At 45.9% G+C, this 18,885-nt stretch overlaps 1 protein-coding gene and 1 pseudogene across 1 annotated transcript in view; one reads left to right on the top strand and one right to left on the bottom strand.

Annotated features, from left to right (window-relative positions):
- Nucleotides 1–18,885, bottom strand: part of LOC137642869 (uncharacterized) — a 443,369-nt pseudogene that overhangs the window by 91,676 nt on the left and 332,808 nt on the right.
- Nucleotides 1–18,885, top strand: part of LOC137642428 (phospholipase DDHD1-like) — a 126,680-nt gene that overhangs the window by 31,994 nt on the left and 75,801 nt on the right. The window contains exon 4 of the mRNA XM_068374976.1: nucleotides 4,115–4,253. Within this exon, the coding sequence (XP_068231077.1) occupies nucleotides 4,115–4,253 (139 nt within the window). The remainder of the gene's footprint in view (nucleotides 1–4,114; nucleotides 4,254–18,885) is intronic.

Genomic DNA, 18,885 nt, shown 5'->3' with positions numbered 1-18,885 from the left:
CTGATAGGCCACCTGGTCTCATTAGAGAAGCTAGTTCCCCAAGGGAAGTTACGACTCAGACCCGTACAATGGAACCTCAAGGCTCTATGGTCCCAGACAGGCTCTCAGAAAATATCGATCCCAGTCCTTCCGCACACGGAAACAGCCTTGAAATGGTGGAGATGCCGGTCGAACTCCCTCAAGGGGGATGCCCCTCGGGTCCTGTCCTCCCGAGTTTCTCCTGTTCACGGACGCCTCCAGCCTAGGGTGGGGAGCCCACCTGAGGGAAGAAACAGCAAGCGGGACCTGGTCAGAGACCGAAAAGCATCACCACATCAACGTCCTAGAGCTAAAAGCAGTACAAAAAGCATGTCTGCACTTTGCAAGTCGGTTGAAGGGAAACACCGTGGCCCTAATGTGCGACAACGCCACGGTGGTAGCCTACATCAAAAAGCAAGGGGGCATGAAGTCGAAGGAACTGTGCGACCTCACTGTAGACATCTTGCACTGGGCGGACGAACACCAGGTAACACTGCTTGCAAGGTTCATCCCCGGGAAAAAGAACGTGCTAGCCGACGGCCTCAGCAGGGTAGGTCAGATAGTAGGGACGGAATGGTCCCTACAACCAGCGGTAGCCAGACTCATCCTTCAACGATGGGGCTCCCCGGTGATAGACCTATTTGCAACAAAGCTCAACGCCAAGTTACCGGTTTATTGCTCCCCGGTACCAGACGAAGGAGCAGCCCTAGAAGACGCCTTCCAGCACAGGTGGGACAACCTGGACGTTTATGCCTTTCCCCCCTTCACGCTGCTAAGACAAGTGCTCAACAGAGTAAGAACCGCCCAAAACCTAAAGATGACTTTGGTAGCGCCCTGGTGGCCGGAGAGAGAGTGGTTCGCGGATCTGAAAGACCTGGCAAGCCATCCGCCATGGCCTCTGCCCCCCAGGTCAGATCTACTAAGTCAACCGCACTTCCTCAGGTTCCACGACAACCCTCTCTCTCTTCGCCTTCACGCCTGGAGACTATCGAGCGACTCCTGAGGAAGGAGGGGTTCTCCTCCCCCACAGCTAAGAGGATGTCCCTATATCTAAGAAAATCCTCTACCGTAGTCTACCAGGCGAAGTGGGCCGCCTTTACGAAATGGTGCGCGACAAAACAAATAAGACCTCTCGAAGCCTCGGTCCCTGACATAGCTGATTTTCTAGTGTATCTTAGGGATAAAATAGGAATGTCAATCCCAGCTATTAAAGGAGTGCGAGCAGCCTTAGGCCAAGTCTTTCTCCTGAAAGGCATCGACCTAGGGACATCAAGACATATAGGGATGCTGATTAGGAGTTTCGAACAATCCTGTCCTCCCCAAGCCAGGAGAGTGCCTAGATGGGACCTGGCCAAGGTCCTGAAAATGTTGTCTCTTCCTCCCTTTGAACCGCTCAGAGATATCGGGGACAAAGATCTCACCCTCAAGACAGTCTTCTTGCTAGCCTTAGCTTCGGCTAAGAGGGTAGGTGAGATCCACGGTCTCTCCTACGACGTGGCACACTCCAAAGGGTGGAAGGAGATATCTTTCAAGTTCGTACCCTCCTTTGTAGCTAAAACTCAGAACCCAGCAGTCTGGGACCCGAGGTTCGAAGGTTTCTCTGTTCCGGCCATTCCCAAGACAGGTAATACGGACGACCTGAAGTTATGCCCGGTCAGGACGATCAGGAAGTACCTGGAAAGGACGGCCCATCTCCGTCCAGGTGCCAAGAACCTCTTCGTCTCTTCAGGCGTTAATAAGAAGCAAGTGTCCAAGAACACTATTTCCTTCTGGCTGAGACAAGTCATCACTAGGGCTTATGAAGAAGACAAGGTGGCGGTACCAGGCACTCCCCGTCCCCATGACATCAGGGGCCTGAGCACGTCCTTGGCCTTTGAGAGAAATATGGCAGTGGGCCAGATCCTGCAGGCCGGCACGTGGTCACACCAGTCGACCTTCACGGCCCACTACCTCAAAGACTACTCAAGAAAGTCTTTGGATGGATTCTCCATTGGGACAGTCATCGCCGCCCTCCAAGCTGTGTAGTGGCAGGCTGGAAGACGTCCCCAACAAGTGAATAGACTCATCCCTACTTCTTCAGGAGAAGTCAGTAGAGAACATGTCAAGAGGTAAGACTTAAATTATAAGCGTAAGTTTTCCACTGCTACCCCCTAACCGCTCTCTGTAACCCCGCATTACGTAGCCCTCCGGGCACCATGTGCCTAACCAAGTGGCAGAATGGCTCTCCCGCCTCCTAAAGTGTAAGTCTCCAAAGAGGTAATTCGAGGTAAAGTATTCGTGTCGGAACAAATGAAAAATTTTAAGTAATTTTTATTTTTCCTAACATACTTACCGAAGAATTACCTCTGAAGTAATGGCCCTCCCTCCCTTCCGTCCCCGAGTGCCATTCTTCCATTGCTAAGTCGGGCTTAACGGAGAACTTAATGAGGTCCTGACCCGGGAAAAGCAGTGACCTGCCCTAATCCGGGCCGAAGGAATTATCCTGGCGGCGGGGGTAGTAACTATCGGGAGCGAGATAGGGGGGTAGCGCGGGAAATCTTGGTCGAATTTGAGAGAGAGGTCAAGGACCCTCCAAAGAGGTAATTCTTCGGTAAGTATGTTAGGAAAAATAAAAATTACTTAAAATTTTTCATATTCATCCTTAATTTTGTCTAGCGTTTTCTGTATAATTGTGAGAAAAAGTTTTTGTTGGAATGGATGATATTTTCTTAAGCAATTGCAAAATTGTGTTTTTTTATAACTGTTTCGGGTTAATATGCTGTGTGGCCTCCAAGTATCATCTTGTAAAAGGCTTGTATATGGAATCCAATCTAATATGACATAAATTACCAAAGGAATGTTTTCTCCCAGTGGCGTACCAAGAAGTTGTCCGCAACACATCATCTTAAAAAGCCCAACGACAGTAGGGTACTCAATTTTTATTTACTTTAGTAAACATTCTGGAGTCCCGTATTTCAAGCCTAATTGGAAATGGTTTATTAAAGTATTCTAGACAAGTAACCTAGACCAGGCTAGTAATACTTAACCTTGTTGCATTACTTGTATTTGAAATTATCCGTCTTTCAATTCAGTCAGCAATATGAACATCAGGGGAGATTCATAGAAATAAACTATTTTTGTTTTTTTACTCACCTGATGTTTATATACATGCTCACCCTCCTTTCCTCTGACTTATAGTATCAAAGGGAGGGGTTTTCACCCTTACCACAAGATGGTTCCATTACCTTGCTAAGGGCATGTATTCATTGAAGCAAAAAGAAAATGGAAACATAGTTAAAAATTAAAAATTTTACTAGTATGTGGTGATTTAAGCAGACTTCTGGAGAAGTAGTCATATGAACATCAGATGACTATAGAAATTAGAAAAATTTTTTATTATTAAAATTGTTTTTCCTAACTATACAAATCTGAGTCCTTTAAGTTGCACTTCCTGTCTCGAGCATACCGTAAGTCATAGATTTAAGGTCAAAGTGGCCATTCAGTGTGCTGGTGGGGGACAGGCTTCCCCTCTACCCGCCAGTAACTGCTGACATCTCATTATAGATTTTAAAAGCCGAGTTCCAGCTACTCTGAAAACATACTCATATTAAAGGATTGAGGTTTGTATAGTTAGGAAAAATACAAAATTACTTCAAGAACTTGTAATTTTCCATTCCATTCTCAACTTAATAGATAAAACACTACCCTTTAATTTAGACCTCCCCCACATAAAATAAGTAATAGTATATACCATCACTAAAGGAAAATTCTCTGAAGAAAAGGAATTAGTAAAGGAGAAGATAATGTAACAGGGTGAATGTGAAACTCGGATTTGAGAGAAAAAATAGCAGGTGTGATTGTATTTGTAGATAAATTGAATGGCTTTAATCTATTTAATGCTGTTAGAGGCATATTGAAGCCCTTATGTCCAGACAACAAGATGGGAACTCTTCTTTGTTTGTACTTGCCTGGAGAATGTAACGTACGATAAGGCTGCTATAAAGTGATAGGTTGGTGATGAAGTAAATTATTATTTGTAATACACTGTTTCCATAATTTGCTGCTGTGTGTAGTGTAAGCTCAAGGTTTGATTAAAATTCCATAAATTTTTTTTCAGCTGGATATAAACTACACAGAGGATACAGCATAGATGCCAATGCAAGTGACAAGCCTCCAGATATCAATCACATAGTATTTGTAATTCATGGCATTGGTCAGAAGATGGAGAGAGGCCGAATTATCAAAAACTGCACTGTGTAAGTTTAGATGTTCCATTTTTTTCCAGCAGTATGATGGCATAGAAAATATAACATCGGATATGTACGTCTTGGTATTTAGATACAGTACTGTTTTCGTAATTCCAACATCTTTCTTCCAGTCCAGGTATCATTAATAATACTTAGCAGTTACCTTAGAATAGATAGTAAAGGATTTTGCATGAAAGTTGTTAAAAGTAGGTTCTATTGTTATTTTTATATTTATTCTGATACTTTATCTCTAGGTAACAGATGATATTCGATGACCAAAGGAATTTGTGAATCAAAAATTTGTATGGGGAACTCTTTATTTATAGAATTACATCGTGAAGCACCGATTTTACAAGCAGACCTTATCTTTTATGCCATTTAGTCACATTTATAGGCAAAGAAATCTACTGAAAGTAGTCTTCTACTCATTGATAGCAAGTTTTTAAAAGAAGTATCACTCATTGCAGGAAAGCATAGAAAGAGAAGTAGGAATTTGATACATTGCGGAAATATCAAGTGACTGCATTATAGAATCTCATTCAACTTGAAGTAAAACAAGATTTATTTAAAGAAAATGATGGTAATTTAATACCTGCAGTATGTGAATCTTGAAAGGTTGAATCATCTGAAGAAATTAGTAAAGAAAACATTTAGGCTGAAGAGCTTGATTCCTTAATAAATGCTAGGCTACAATATGGTAGGTACATTCATGACTTTCAAAGAAACAAGAATCCTGTAGATTGTTTTTAACAGGAAATAAGGATGCTAAGATGGTGTCATAAGATGATTGAGGAGCTGAATAGTAAACTGGAATATTTGCTCTTTGAAATGAAATCTTGAAACAGCATAATTATGTTTGTTCCGTAACCGAAATACAAACCACGCTATTTACAAAGGGTTATTACTTTTAGCGTAGCTGAAATGGCGAGCCATTAGAATTTAACGAGGGTGTATTACCCCCGCGCTAGTTAGCGGGGGGGTAGGGGAGTGGTAGCTAGCTACCCCTCCTCCCCCTCACACACAGGTGAATACTCACTTTCACTTTTGGCTCGGACTGTGACAGACGTCTCTGTCTTGGTCCTCGCTTGGCAGCCATTGTCTGTTTTGTCTTTACTTAATCGCTTACTTTTCTTTTACTCAATATATATGTAAACATGTTTTCATGTTTGTATATATATTTGAGTATAGAAATAAGTAAGTTTCCTTTTCAGATGTGTGTGTGTAGTGTACGATATCTACGTGGAGGCCTCGGCAGTTAGGCCACCACGGCCTAATTTTATGGGTTGCGATCGAGTTTGACTTCGGTCTTTCTCTCTCTCTCTCTCTTGAGGTCGTTCACCCTTTTACTATGTTTTACTACGCCCTTGTAGCTTCCTTCCCGTGTGGGTGGGGTTGCTTCGCCGTACATTTTGTCTCAATTAGTTTATGAATCTAATTGTAGTTGTTAATTTTTCAGCTTGTAGAACGATTCCTTTCGGGGTTTTCGTTTTTTCTTTAGTGTTCATTCATTTTTTAAATTACATAATTACATAGTTACATAATTATAATTGTTATAATTCTGTTTTGGTTACAGCTCTCCTTCCGCGAGTGTAAGTGGTTGTGAGGGCACGTGCCTGTTGTGTAATTCTTGTTCCTTTTCCTCGGGATTCCTCTTCGGAGCCTTCCCGGGGGAATGAATGTGTACTAATATTATTTGTTTTATTTTTTTTACAGTTACCGATCTAGTTCGTTTCTGTAATATAGCAACGGTGTGAGCTGTCTGGTTGAGTCCTGGGGATTCGGCTGTTGCTGCCTCCCCCCTTGTATTGTCGTCAGGGGCGTGTCTCCTTCTACTGGTAGTACTCCCGTGTCGACGGACAGCTCTCCAGTTCATTTTAGAACAGTCAGGAGGCTTGCCTCCTTGGGCGGATAACTTTCCTTCCGAGGGAAGTTTTTTCCTGTCCAGGCTTGAGCTTTTCCTCTTTTGGGGGGTTCTTCTCTTGCCTTTTTTTTCGTGCGACTATGCTCTTGGTGCTGAGCGGTCGCACCTGCAGTTTCGCTCAAGGGGCTGGGCAACTGCAGGAGCTCCTCTTCGGAGGATTGCCCCTTTTAGGTCACTGGCTGACCAGTCTCTTCCACGAAGTGTTTCTCTTTCGTTCGCGAGAGAGTACACTCATAGAGACTCCTCTTCGGAGGTTTCTTCTGTTGCTGTTGGCCTCCCTCGCCGTAAGGCCCTCCGTCCGCCTCGTCGTAAGGGCCTCTCATCTCCCTATAAGGGTGCTTGAGGCGCCTTTTTGAATCTCCGTTTGCAGCCTACAACTTCTTTTTCTCGATCTTCCGTCTTGGTGCAGATGGACAGCAGTCTAATCTCGTCTTCCGACGGGCAACGGTCTTCCCGACGGACAACGGTCTTCCCGACGGACAGCGGTCTTCCGACGGACATCAGTCTCCCCGACGGACAGCGGTCTTCCGACGGAGGGTTGCCCCCACGGGGGTTCTTCCCTTGCGTGTCAGGGTTTCCCTGCGCGCCCTTCTGTTCGTCAGCGCTCTCCTGTTCGTCAGCGCTTTCAAGATGATCTTCCCTGCGGTTCCTGTTACGTGCCCTGTGCGCCCACGTTCGCCCTCGCGATCTAGAACTTCGGTTCAGGTCGGGGTCAAGGACTCTTCTTTACGCAGGCTTCCACGCGTAGCCTTCTGCTCGTCAGCGATCATCAGCTCGTCAGCGATCATCAGCTCGTCAGCGATCATCAGCTCGCCAGCGATCGTCAGCTCGTCAGCGATCATCAGCTCGCCAGCGATCTCCGGATCGCCCACGTGTGTTACAGCTGGCACGCCAACGTTCTCCAACACTTCTGAAGGAACATGGTTCGCCAGCTACTAGCTCAACTGCGGATGCTGATCGCCATCGCGCGACCCTCAACTGCAGATGCTGATCGCCATCGCGCGACCCTCAACTGCGGATGCTGATCGCCATCGCGCGACCCTCAACTGCGGATGCTGATCGCCATCGCGCGACCCTCAACTGCAGATGCTGATCGCCATCGCGCGACCCTCAACTGCGGATGCTGATCGCCATCGCGTGACCCTCAACTGCGGATGCTGATCGCCATCGCGCGACCCTCAACTGCGGATGCTGATCGCCATCGCGCGACCCTCAACTGCGTGCCATCGCACAACCCTGAACGATTGCCCGCTTACGCATGCTGCTCCTCATCGCACCACCCTGAACGATCGCCCTCCTGCAGATGCTGATCACCATCGCACCCTTTCACGCGATCATTCACCTGCGCATGCTGCTCGCCATCGCACAACCCTGAACGATTGCCCGCTTACGCATGCTGCTCCTCATCGCACAACCCTGAACGATCGCCCTCTTGCGGATGCTGATCACCATCGCACCCTTTCACGCGATCATTCACCTGCGCATGCTGCTTGCCATCGCACAACCCTGAACGATTGCCCGCTTACGCATGCTGCTCCTCATCGCACCACCCTGAACGATCGCCCTCCTGCAGATGCTGATCACCATCGCACCCTTTCACGCGATCATTCACCTGCGCATGCTGCTCGCCATCGCACAACCCTGCACGATTGCCCGCTTACGCATGCTGCTCCTCATCGCACAACCCTGAACGCTCGCCCTCTTGCGGATGCTGATCACCATCGCACCCTATCACGCGATCATTCACCTACACATGCTGCTCGCCATCGCTTACCGCCAGCGATCTTCTTCACCTACGCGGCAGCACGATCCCTCGCCGTCACGCCCATTCGCCCGCGCGATCGCTCGCCTGCGCGCCCGCGCGATCGCTCGCCTGCGCGCCCGCGCGATCGCTCGCCTGCGCGCCCTCGCGACCGCTCGCCTGCGCGCCCGCGCGACCACTCGCCTGTGCGCCCGCGCGACCATTCGCCTTTGCGCGACCGTTCGCCCTCGCGCGACCATAGTTCGCCCTCGCGCGACCATAGTTCGCGGCGAATTCCACAGCCGGTGGTAGCAGCAGGGACGCCTGCTCCTAGGCGGCACTCGGGATCACCTCCATCCAAGCACAGGTTGGTAGTGCAGGACGAAGACAGGTCAGTACAGCATTCTTCCCACCTTCTTTTCAGGCAGGAACCGTCGTGTCCTCTCCAAAGGATCGCCCGATCCCTTTCACCTTAGCGAGGATTTCGGACTCTGTGTCCTTGGAGCAGCAGACATGGTTTGATCCGCTGGCACGGGCGTTAATGAGGGTTATGAAACCAGCACTCACCGGCCAGGGTAACAAACCAGCGGCTGTCTCTCCTACGCTGAAGAGAAAGAGAGGAGTGGACTTCGTGGTGACTTCCCCCAGGGCGAAGTTGGTTCCCAAGAGGTCGGTCTCGAGGGTCCCCACTCCTGCACGAGTACTCTCTCCTTCTCCCGCCCTGGAAGGATTTTTGGCGGGGGGGCTTTCCGTTGAAGATTTCTCCATCGGACAAGGGGTGACTGCTTACCTCTTCCTCTGGGAGCTTACCAGGTTCTTTCCCTCCTCGGTTACGGCCCGAGGTTTGGTTCAAGGAAGCTACAGGAAGATCAAGGGTACTTTCCTCCTCTCGAGCTCAGGCACCTTGGCCTTTCGTCGTTAAGTATCTACTTGCGGACAAGCTCGATGTTGTACCATCTGGACGCACTGACTGAAGGCTTCCTTCGGGTGTCTCATCTGTGGAGGTCAACGACCTCAGACACCCTTCCATCCTTGAGAAGAGTTTTGTCTTTGCCCAAGGACAGAGACTTAAACATCTGCTGTGCGGAGTAAATCGACTTCCGGTTTCACTCCTCCAAGGCGCTTTCTTCCAGACTCTGCAGGGCTCCAGCTCCCTTTTCTTTCAACCACGTCGGCCTAAGTTATCGGCTACGACAACTGGGACAAGGTGTCCAATTGCAGTTTCCTCCTGTCAGGAACAGATGGCACGGGAGACTCCCCCGGGGGGGGGGGGCATAGTCCTAAAAGGAGTTCACGAACTCTAGGATTGCAGGTTTTTTCGCTGGGAGGATGCTTAAGGTTACTCATCCGAATGACAGCTTCCCGATGCCCATTCCCGCACAATCTCTGTGAGTAGCCAAGGATATCGCGCCTGCCGTCTCTGTCAGCGAATTCAGTGTCTCTGAACCTCTATGCCATAGCATCAGCAGAGTTGCCCGGTTGGGCAGAATGATCCATACCTTAGGCGAAGGTCTTCCTTAGGATCATCGACGGCTTCACCCCCGGCCCCCTCAGTCGATCCTTTCTTGTAAGGAAGGATCTGAGAGGGGATGTCCATAGTCGACCTCTCAGCCCTGATCAAGTTTGTCGAACAAACTTCGGCCAGCGTAGACCAGCAGAATCGATCAGACTGGTAACGAGGCGACAGGACTCCTTTAACCCTGGATCGGAAGGACGGGTACTTTCAGTTTCCATTCCATCCATCTTCCAGGGTGCTCGTCGAATTCAGCCTAAACTGCAAGTATTCCTGCTTATGATGCAGTGTGGCTATCCCGCCGTGGCATAGCAGGTGTGTTTCCCCAGAGAACTCTCCCTGCCTTCCTTTTGGCCGCTCAGGTGCAGACTTCCGCCTCCTCTGCTGTTTGGAGGGCTGGTCAACTCCGGTAGGCTCGGGTTTCGACCTTCTTCAGCGCCGGGAAAAGCTTCCGAATGCTGACCATGAGTGTGGACTCATGGTATTTTGCTTGGAGCCTTCTCTTCCTCTGCCTCAACATCTGGAGTATCTGGCCATGATATTGAGTCAACCGCCTTACCACGTTGGAAACCCCGCTTCTCGTCCGTCCAGCGAGGTTAAGCAACGTCGGTACTTGGATGGGTGACCACCTGGGGACGCCAGATTCTGTTACCACATCCTCCGAGCCTTCCTTTCGGTTGACTGTGGCAAGACTGAGGAGAGTCGCAGTACCTGTTCTCAGTCAAGCAGAGTTTTCAGCCCTACCTTGGAACGTTTCCTAGTTCTTCTTTCCTCATTGACCCGTTTATAGTCCGAACGGTCGCCTCAGGATAAGTTCCATGTGGGGCGATCCAAGTTCCGGTGGCTTCAGCCAATGTTTAACCGGACTCCCTGGCCCTATGGGACCAGCGGAACTATTAAACCTGCAATGGGTGTTGACCTATGGAGCCTCTTGATGGTAGTGGATATTCTCGTCCTTTCCCCACATTCTTGATGCGGTTCTCGGACTCGTCAAAGGAAAGGGGGGGGGGGGCATGTTCCGGTCCAGGCCTATGGTCAAGACCTGAAGGATACCTCTCCATCATTCAGGCAGGCTTAAGGGCCTTAGTCTGGCCCCTCTTCAGATCCTACCGCTCCTGCCAAGTCGCCCCGTTGCGTGTCGACTTCATGCTAACCAGCAGGGGACGCATTTTCACACCTTCACATCTTGCAGTAGAGATACCGGGATGATTGAGATTCTCTCAATTCCACCATCGGCTCTCTCATTCCAGGCAGGGGAATGTTTCTCTCAGACTATCCGAGCAGAGCCTCATAGAGAGAGTGTACCTAAGGGTCTTTGACCTTGGGTAACCAGCAAGTGCTGGTCTGGGGGACCTGATCGCGACAGCTTGGAACCTCAAGCTTCCGCTAGTTTTCCCCCCAGTCTCAGACCCCGGGACTCTGGCAAGATGCATTCCGGTGATGGTGGGACAACTTCGACGCCTGCGTCTTCCCTCCTTTTTGTCTGCGGACAATGGGTCTCAACAAAACCAGGTTGTCTGTCAACCTTTCAATGGGAGAGCTCCACTGGGACTATGCGCAGAACGGTTTCTGGACCCTCTGCTTCCCCTGACGGAACTCCCGGGAGAGCTTCTCCCACGGCGCAGACTACTCAAGCAACCACACTGCGACATCTCTCCCGAACCGGGGCGTCGCTTCGGCTTCATGCCTGGAGACACTACGCTTCCTCCTCTAGAAGAGACAACCCGCTACAGTCGCGGTACGGAGGTCGCGTCATCTGCGATAGTCATCCACAGGGGTCTCCCAGGCAAAGTGAAGAGTCTAAGGTGGTTGGTGCCGTGGGAGATATACCTCTTCCCGTGAGGCCTCTTCTCCAGCAATAACGGTCTTATTGCCTTTCGGCGGGAGGAAACTCCTTTCCGCTCTTGGCAATGAAGCCTGTCGCTCAGCCTTTCCCTGACCTTCAGGCTTAAAGGAATAACTTTTTCCTGCCCGCTGGATCTATCCTCGCTCATGCGAAGCTACGATCGTCCCTGCCCTAGTCGGAGGAAGACCTCCAACTTGGAGCATGGCTCGGACTTTTAGTCCTTTAAGAGATCTTCTCAAGACCCTTTTACGACAGGCCTCGGATTGTATTCCGCCTTGGGTCTTCTGCTCACTCTGGCCACGGCCAGTGTGTAAGCAATCTTCTTGGTCTCTTACTACTCCCCCCCTTTTCTAAGGAAGAGGAGAAGGCAACATTCAGGCTCGCTCCTGAGTTGTTGGCTAGACTCAGAATCTGAGGGTCCCGACCCTTCGGTCCGATTCATTCAAGATTTTGAGTCTCCATTCTGTGTCTGATGTCCCAAGACCTTCTCTTTCTTGCCAGTACAGGAATCGAGAGGTTAGCGCTGGGAACAGCTGCAGTTTGGCCTCAGTTGCAGCCGATTTGGGAACACAAGGAGGACATGGGGGGAGAGTCACCAGTATACCTCTTCAGCCCGGACTCAAGGACATTCATCTCGACCTGTCTTCAGACCCTCCCCCGTCACGTCGCCCTACAGCACGATGTTGGATACATCGCAACGTCCCTCGCCTTCGAGTAATACTACTCTGTGACGCAGGTGCTACAAGCTGGAGTCTGGAAGCGTCTGATGACCTTCGCAGCCCGCTTCCTGCAGGGCGTGACCCACAGGAGTCTCGATACGTTTTCTATCGCTCTGTGGTGGCTACACAACAGCTGGTCTAACCTCAGGCTCCTTTTTGGACAGGTAGCAGAAGGTTGAGGGCATTGTTATCAGGTTTTAGTCTGCATGAACGAAAGAAGTATGTCTGGCCCTTACTTCTTTCTTCATCATCCCCTCTACGGGGAAGCAGCATCCTGGTCTCTGCATAGCTGACCTCGAACCTCTGCAGGTAAACCATGCTTCCTTGTGTTCCGAGTATTGAGTCAATACTGTCGCGTCCCCCATACCCTGACGAGGTGGTATTGGGAACGTCCTAACCCAGAGTTCCTTCTGGAACTCCAGGTCAACTGCCTAGGACGGGTCACACTTCTTCCTTCACACACAAGCTTACGTAGGCCACATGGTTCCTTGCGGTGCAAGGAACTTGTGAGGTGCAGGGACTCCTTTTCTCGAGTGCGACTCACTCGGATTCTGAGTCCCCGGGTAAAGCCAAAGCCAGTATGGCTGGGGACTTTCCACCCTTCCTAAGGGATAAGTCACCCTTTGTAAATAGCGTGGTTTGTATTTCGGTTACGGAACAAATGACAAATTCGAAGATAATTTGTATTTTTCCTAACCATACAAACCTTAGCTATTTACACATATTTGCCCGCCAGCCCTGTCCCCCAAGACAAGTCCTACCTCTAAGTGAAAGTGAGTATTCACCTGTGTGTGAGGGGGAGGAGGGGTAGCTAGCTACCACTCCCCTACCCCCCCGCTAACTAGCGCGGGGGTAATACACCCTCGTTAAATTCTAATGGCTCGCCATTTCAGCTACGCTAAAAGTAATAACCCTTTGTAAATAGCTAAGGTTTGTATGGTTAGGAAAAATACAAATTATCTTCGAATTTGTCATTTTTATCAAGACAGGAAGATATAAAGCCATGCAGATGGGGAAAGTTATGAAGTTGGTTTACAGATGTTGAACATTTTATTGTTGAAGAACCATATTTTTTAGGAATAGGTAACTGCTTGTTGAATTTTTAGTTTTGGTGAACTAGCTAATGAATTGGAGAAGCACAGTGTATATTACTGTAGTGGCAAAAGACTAGTACTGTAGTAGTATAAGAGGGGAGTAATGATAAATAATCCAAAAGTTGAACAGATTAGTGGACATTAGGTTCAATATCAGAGGGTGAATACATGGGAAAACCATGCTCGGGGTTTTGTGTACTGCCGTTTCCCTTTTTCCTCCTTATAGAAAGCTAGGTAGAAAGTTTTTTTTTCTATAAGTCTGCCAGGAACCCTAATTTTATCGTATACTACTTAAACTAGACCTTTGAGTCGAAATGATGGGAATATTGATGTGGAAGGGTATGTAATGGGAGAAACTTAAATTGTTACAAAAATCTTAATGATCAAAATACTAAAAAATTAAAAGATATGTACAGTATTCTTATGAGAGATCATCAGGAATTGTAACAATAGATTGGTGATGAGACAAGAGCGAGCAAAAATTTAAAAGTGAAAATCATGCTAAAGCAGTAATACAATGCAATATATTTCTATTGTTTGAAACATGCACTCTCTCTGGACATAATGTCCCCCTCTTATGTCACATAGACATAATTTACTTCTTTGAAGCTAATTCATATCGTGGGAAAGACTCCAGAATTCAGGCAGAAGTAATTCTTTTCACACATACACTTCTGTTGCATCTTGGAAACCTGATGAATGTTGTAAGATGCGAGATGGAGTAGATTGTGATTTGAAATGTTTGGTTTTATGTTTGATGATAATCATATATTTTCCTCCTATTCTAACTTGGTAGGTAACCAAGTGGAATGGTGGTTGAATTTTATCAATGTAGGATTAATTTGTTTTTTTTTTTGGTTTTTCTTGAATTAATTGCTAGATAGTTTTTTTTTAAGCATGCATATTGAGCGTTTTATTTGGTATTTCATAAGAAAAATTAACTATTTGATTAGATTGAGTTTTTTCATTATTCCTGCTTTTTCATTGCTTTTGAAAATTTCATTTGATGTCCTTTGAATTTGTGCTAAATATAAGTACATACTGTACAGCTACGGTGCTTTACTTACTGATTGAATTTTAGTTAAGTTGCATAATGGTCATTTTATCCAAAGCTCATAGGCTTTGCTTTATGTTTGGCAGATGAACACTTTCATCTTATTCTTAATCTTAGTTCGCATAAATTTTGATGTATTTTATTTACAGTAGTCCTATTTTATTAGCTTGCTTAATTTTCTTATACAGTACTTTATGCCAGTTTTATTTTTGAGATGTATTTGTTTTGTGTTAGATTTTTTATGTTAGCTATTACACACTGTATTTCAGGCATTATGACTGAGATTGTTTTCATTTTTATTTCAGCATTCTTATCAGGCCTAATGTGTTAGGTGCTCTGGTACACTTCTATTATCATCCCAATTAGTCTTTGTGACAACAGAGAGTGAAGTCTGTCTACCACCACCAACCAATGTGTGAGGTTTCCTAAGCCATTCTTGGATTCTTACTTAACTAACCTGGCATGTGTCATCATACAGGCAGACTGCTGGTGCTGGCTTGAGGGACCTGTCATGGAACTAATATCCTGGCATGTGCTAGTTTTAATGACCATTTTGCTGGTTTGCCATTTTTGAGGGGATTTTGGTATTACGAAGTCTATCAGTACTGTATTTTCTTTTCCTCTTGCCTGTGTGATATTTGCTGTATGCTGTTTAACTGGCTTTTAAGATTGCTTAAGTAATTTTCCAGCTTTGATTCTCATCCAGTTTCTCTTACACAATTACTAATATAATCCATATTTTGTGAACAGGCAACTTTCTGGTCATTTGCTAGCTTATGGAATGTTGCACTTGTAATTCTGTTTTCAAAGTTTAATTTCACGCAAATTACAAAAACTCTTATACAGTGGTACCTCTACATACGAATTAGATAATAGACATGTAAAAAAGAAGAATTAGCAAAAAATGATAAATAAGAAACGGGTTTTTAGCGTCACTTTACCTTAGAAACTCCAGCGCAGGTGTTGTTGGTCTTGCTACGCAGAGGAGACGGACGGGCGGCGAGGAGGTAGAGAGGTTAACTACGATAAACGTACACTACCGTAACTTATTCTAACTTACACTAAGTGAACTTTAACATAACTTAGCTTATTTTTTTTTTATTTTTATATTTTATATTTTTTTTACATTTTCTTTTTTTCTTTTTGATGGTTAATTTTAATCACTTTCACTCTCTACACTTAAAATTGATTGAATTTCTTTCGCTTCACTCTTTGCCGTTTTCTTTGTTTCACTTTCTTTCGCTTCACTCTTTGCCTTTTTCTTTGTTTCACTTTCTTCCGCTTCACTCTTTGCCGTTTTCTTTGAAACACTTACATCCTCTTCATCACGAGTTCGCTTCGTAGTTTTTTTAAAGAAATTATCAATAGATAGTTGCTTGGTACGGCTTTTCAGAATGTTTCGAAAGTGAGTTAGGCAAACATCATCGAACTGCGCAACTACACGACAAACCTGCAATTTTTTTGGGTGGTATTTGTCGATGAAGTCGACCACGTTTTGATATTTTCCTAACACCTCTTTTATATGCGCCGAACCTAACACGTTCTACCTCCTCGATCCCTTCCTCGTCATCACTCATGTGCTCAGACATAGCATGGAGTTCCTTGAGCTCCTCTGTGGTAAGTTCGTCGTGATGTTCGGCGACGAGTTCCGTAACGTCATCTGCGTCGACCTCCAGACCCATGGACTTGCCAAGGGAGACGATTTCCTCTACGTCTTCCTCTGCACCCACCACGGGATCAGGTTCGGGGTCAAAACCTTCGAAATCTCGGGGAGAAACTGCATCAGGCCACAGCTTCTTCCAGGCAGAATTGAGGGTCCGTCGAGTTAATCCCACCCAAGCCTGATCTATGATCTTCAAGCAGTGCACGATGTTGAAGTGGCTCCTCCAAAATTCACGCAAAGTTAAGTTGGTGCTTTGCGTGACATTAAAGCACTGCTTAAATAAGTGCTTGGTGTACAGCTTCTTAAAATTAGAGATGACTTGCTGGTCCATGGACTGGAGGATAGAGGTGGTATTCGGTGGAAGATACAGCACCTTTATGAACTTAAATTCATCGAAGATATCATCTTCAAGTCCGGGGGGGTGAGCGGGTGCATTGTCAAGGCATAGCAGGCACTTTAAAGGCAATTTCTGTTCATGAAGATACTTCTTCACAGAAGGGCCGAAAACTTGGTTAACCCATTGCACAAAGAACTGCCTAGTGACCCAGGCCTTCGAGTTGGATTGCCAGAAAACATGAAGCTGGTCCTTATCGACGTTGTGTGCCTTAAAGGCCCTAGGGTTCTCGGAATGGTAAACCAGTAAGGGCTTGACTTTAAAGTCCCCGCTAGCGTTGGCACATAGGGCAAGAGTCAACCGATCCTTCATTGGCTTATGCCCAGGCAATTTCTTCTCTTCGGCGGTGATGTAGGTTCGACTGGGCATCTTCTTCCAAAACAGCCCGGTTTCATCACAATTAAACACTTGCTGCTCTACGTAGCCTTCTTCCAGCACGATCCTTTCAAAGTTCTTGACAAAGTCAGCTGCAGCCTTTGTGTCCGCACTAGCAGCCTCTCCGTGGCGAACAACTGAATGAATCCCGGACCGTTTCTTAAATTTCTCAAACCAGCCACGAGATGCCTTGAAATCATCTGAGGAAGGTTCGGTTGAACTCTCCCCAGCATCACCCCCAGAGCTCTCCTCCTTCAAGTCCGTAAAGATGGCGTGCGCCTTCTCACAGATGACGGTTTCGGTGATGGTGTCGCCAACAATCTCTCTGTCCTTGATCCAGACTAGCAGAAGTCGTTCCATCTCTTCTATGATAGGGCTACGGCGTTTTGAAATAATGGTGATCCCCTTAGAAGGTTTCACTGCTTTAATAGCTTCCTTCTGTTTAAGGATTGTCGAGATCGTCGACATATTACGGCCATACTGTTTTACCACTACCACTACCACTTGCAAAACTAAGCCTTTTAGGACCCATACTTTACGTAAATTACCGTAAAAGGATGCACGTAAAAAATCACGATTAAAACACAGTTAATAGCAGAATGCACAGGGCACAACCGCGAGAAGCCGACGAGAACAGAGGACTGACCCAAGCCGCGCTAATTGAGGGTCCCTCCGAGGTCGAAGTGCTGCCTTCTATCGGCGGAAATAAAAAACACATCAGGCGCTATGAGCACCGACTACGCGTACGAGTATTGTTTACTTCGGGTGTCGAAAAAAAAATTCGGGTGTAGAGTAGGAACGTGTTTGAATTGTACTTCGCGTGTCGAAAAATTCGGATACAACCGGTACGACGAAAATTGCTTACTTCGTGTGTCGAAATAAAATTCGGGTGTAGAGTAAAAAATTTGCTCGAATTTTACTTCGGATGTAGATACGTTCGGATGTAGAGGTTCCACTGTATCTACCAACGCCTTACATCCAGGTTAGAATGGAAAAATGAGGTTCCAAGTCACTGATTTTAGAACAGCTAAGTCGTAATTGCACAATCTGTAAGATTCATGTCCGGTGTTGCCTCCTTTCTCATCTGCCTAAAGTCTTTTATTCCTGATGTTGTATGAGTAATGAAAGTATATAATATACATTATCGATTGACCTTCACCTACATGTACATTCTTTCACTCGTTTACATTTCTTTACCAAATAACTTATAGCTTTTGTGTTTTTGTTTTTTCTGTAGTCATAACCAATATCATCATAAGTAGTAACCTGGAAATTTATCCTGTTGGTGGTGGGCTTGTATAAGTGTGTTGTAGGAATTGGGGCTTATTCAGCAAGCATATTATTTACATTCAGCTTTTATACTAAAAATAAATTTACTTGTTTTAATTACCATTCTTTTTATAACTAGTTTTTATAAAATTCAATATCATACATAAGCTTACATTTTATCAGTTACTCTCATATATTTTCTAGAGTTGATGATTCCAGGTGTTGAATTGACATTTCTTGCAGTAACACTAGAACCATACAAACTGAGTGTTGTGTATTATTTATTGTGTTTTTTATTATTGGATATCATTGGGATTTCCATAGAATTGTTCAGATGAAGTGGCAATGTTGAGTTGTCATTGATCAATAGTTTTCTTTAATGCCTAAGAGAGTGCAAGTCATACAGAGATGTTAACCAGCTAATTTCATTGTTCTGATTAATTAGCCACCAGATAAGATTAATTTTTTCTTCACAGAGACAAGCAACTTTTGTGGAAGGTTACCATTGTAGTGTGTGCTAGTCAATTGAACAATACCAAAACCTATGTTGAACTGAGATGGACTTGTGCAAACAGTAAAAGAAACGTTTTAAGGCCTGACATAACTTTATTTTTTTTGTTACAAGTAGTGGAACTGTAATCATATGTCGATGGCAAGGCCTTCTTTATTGGTACAAGATCAAATTACTTCAGCAGCAGGGGAGTAAGAGTAGGGGTTAGACTGTCCACTAACATGCATAGCAAATGTCTTTTGAAGCTAACTCATTAACTTTTATGCATCATCGTTTGGTATACTTCAACGTTGTGGGTGGAAATGGACTTTCCAAGAGCTCAGATGATGAAGGCCAAATTTTTTTGGCAATTGGTTTTCTCAATGTACTATATAATACTTACAATTAAGTGTTGTGGTTCTCTTTTTAGCTTCTCAAATTCAAGTGGTGTATTTGCTATTGGTAGGAACAGCAGTGTAAACAGTCTACTGGTACTTAAAAGGGCTTTGCTATGAGCTTTAAGCAGTCTGAAATAATTGAGCAAAGATTAGATTTTTGCTGC

The sequence above is a fragment of the Palaemon carinicauda genome, chromosome 6 (genome assembly GCF_036898095.1).
Source record: "Palaemon carinicauda isolate YSFRI2023 chromosome 6, ASM3689809v2, whole genome shotgun sequence".
NCBI lineage: Eukaryota > Metazoa > Arthropoda > Malacostraca > Decapoda > Palaemonidae > Palaemon > Palaemon carinicauda.
Note: the sequence above shows the minus strand (reverse complement) of the source record. Positions and strands in the feature narration are given on the sequence as shown.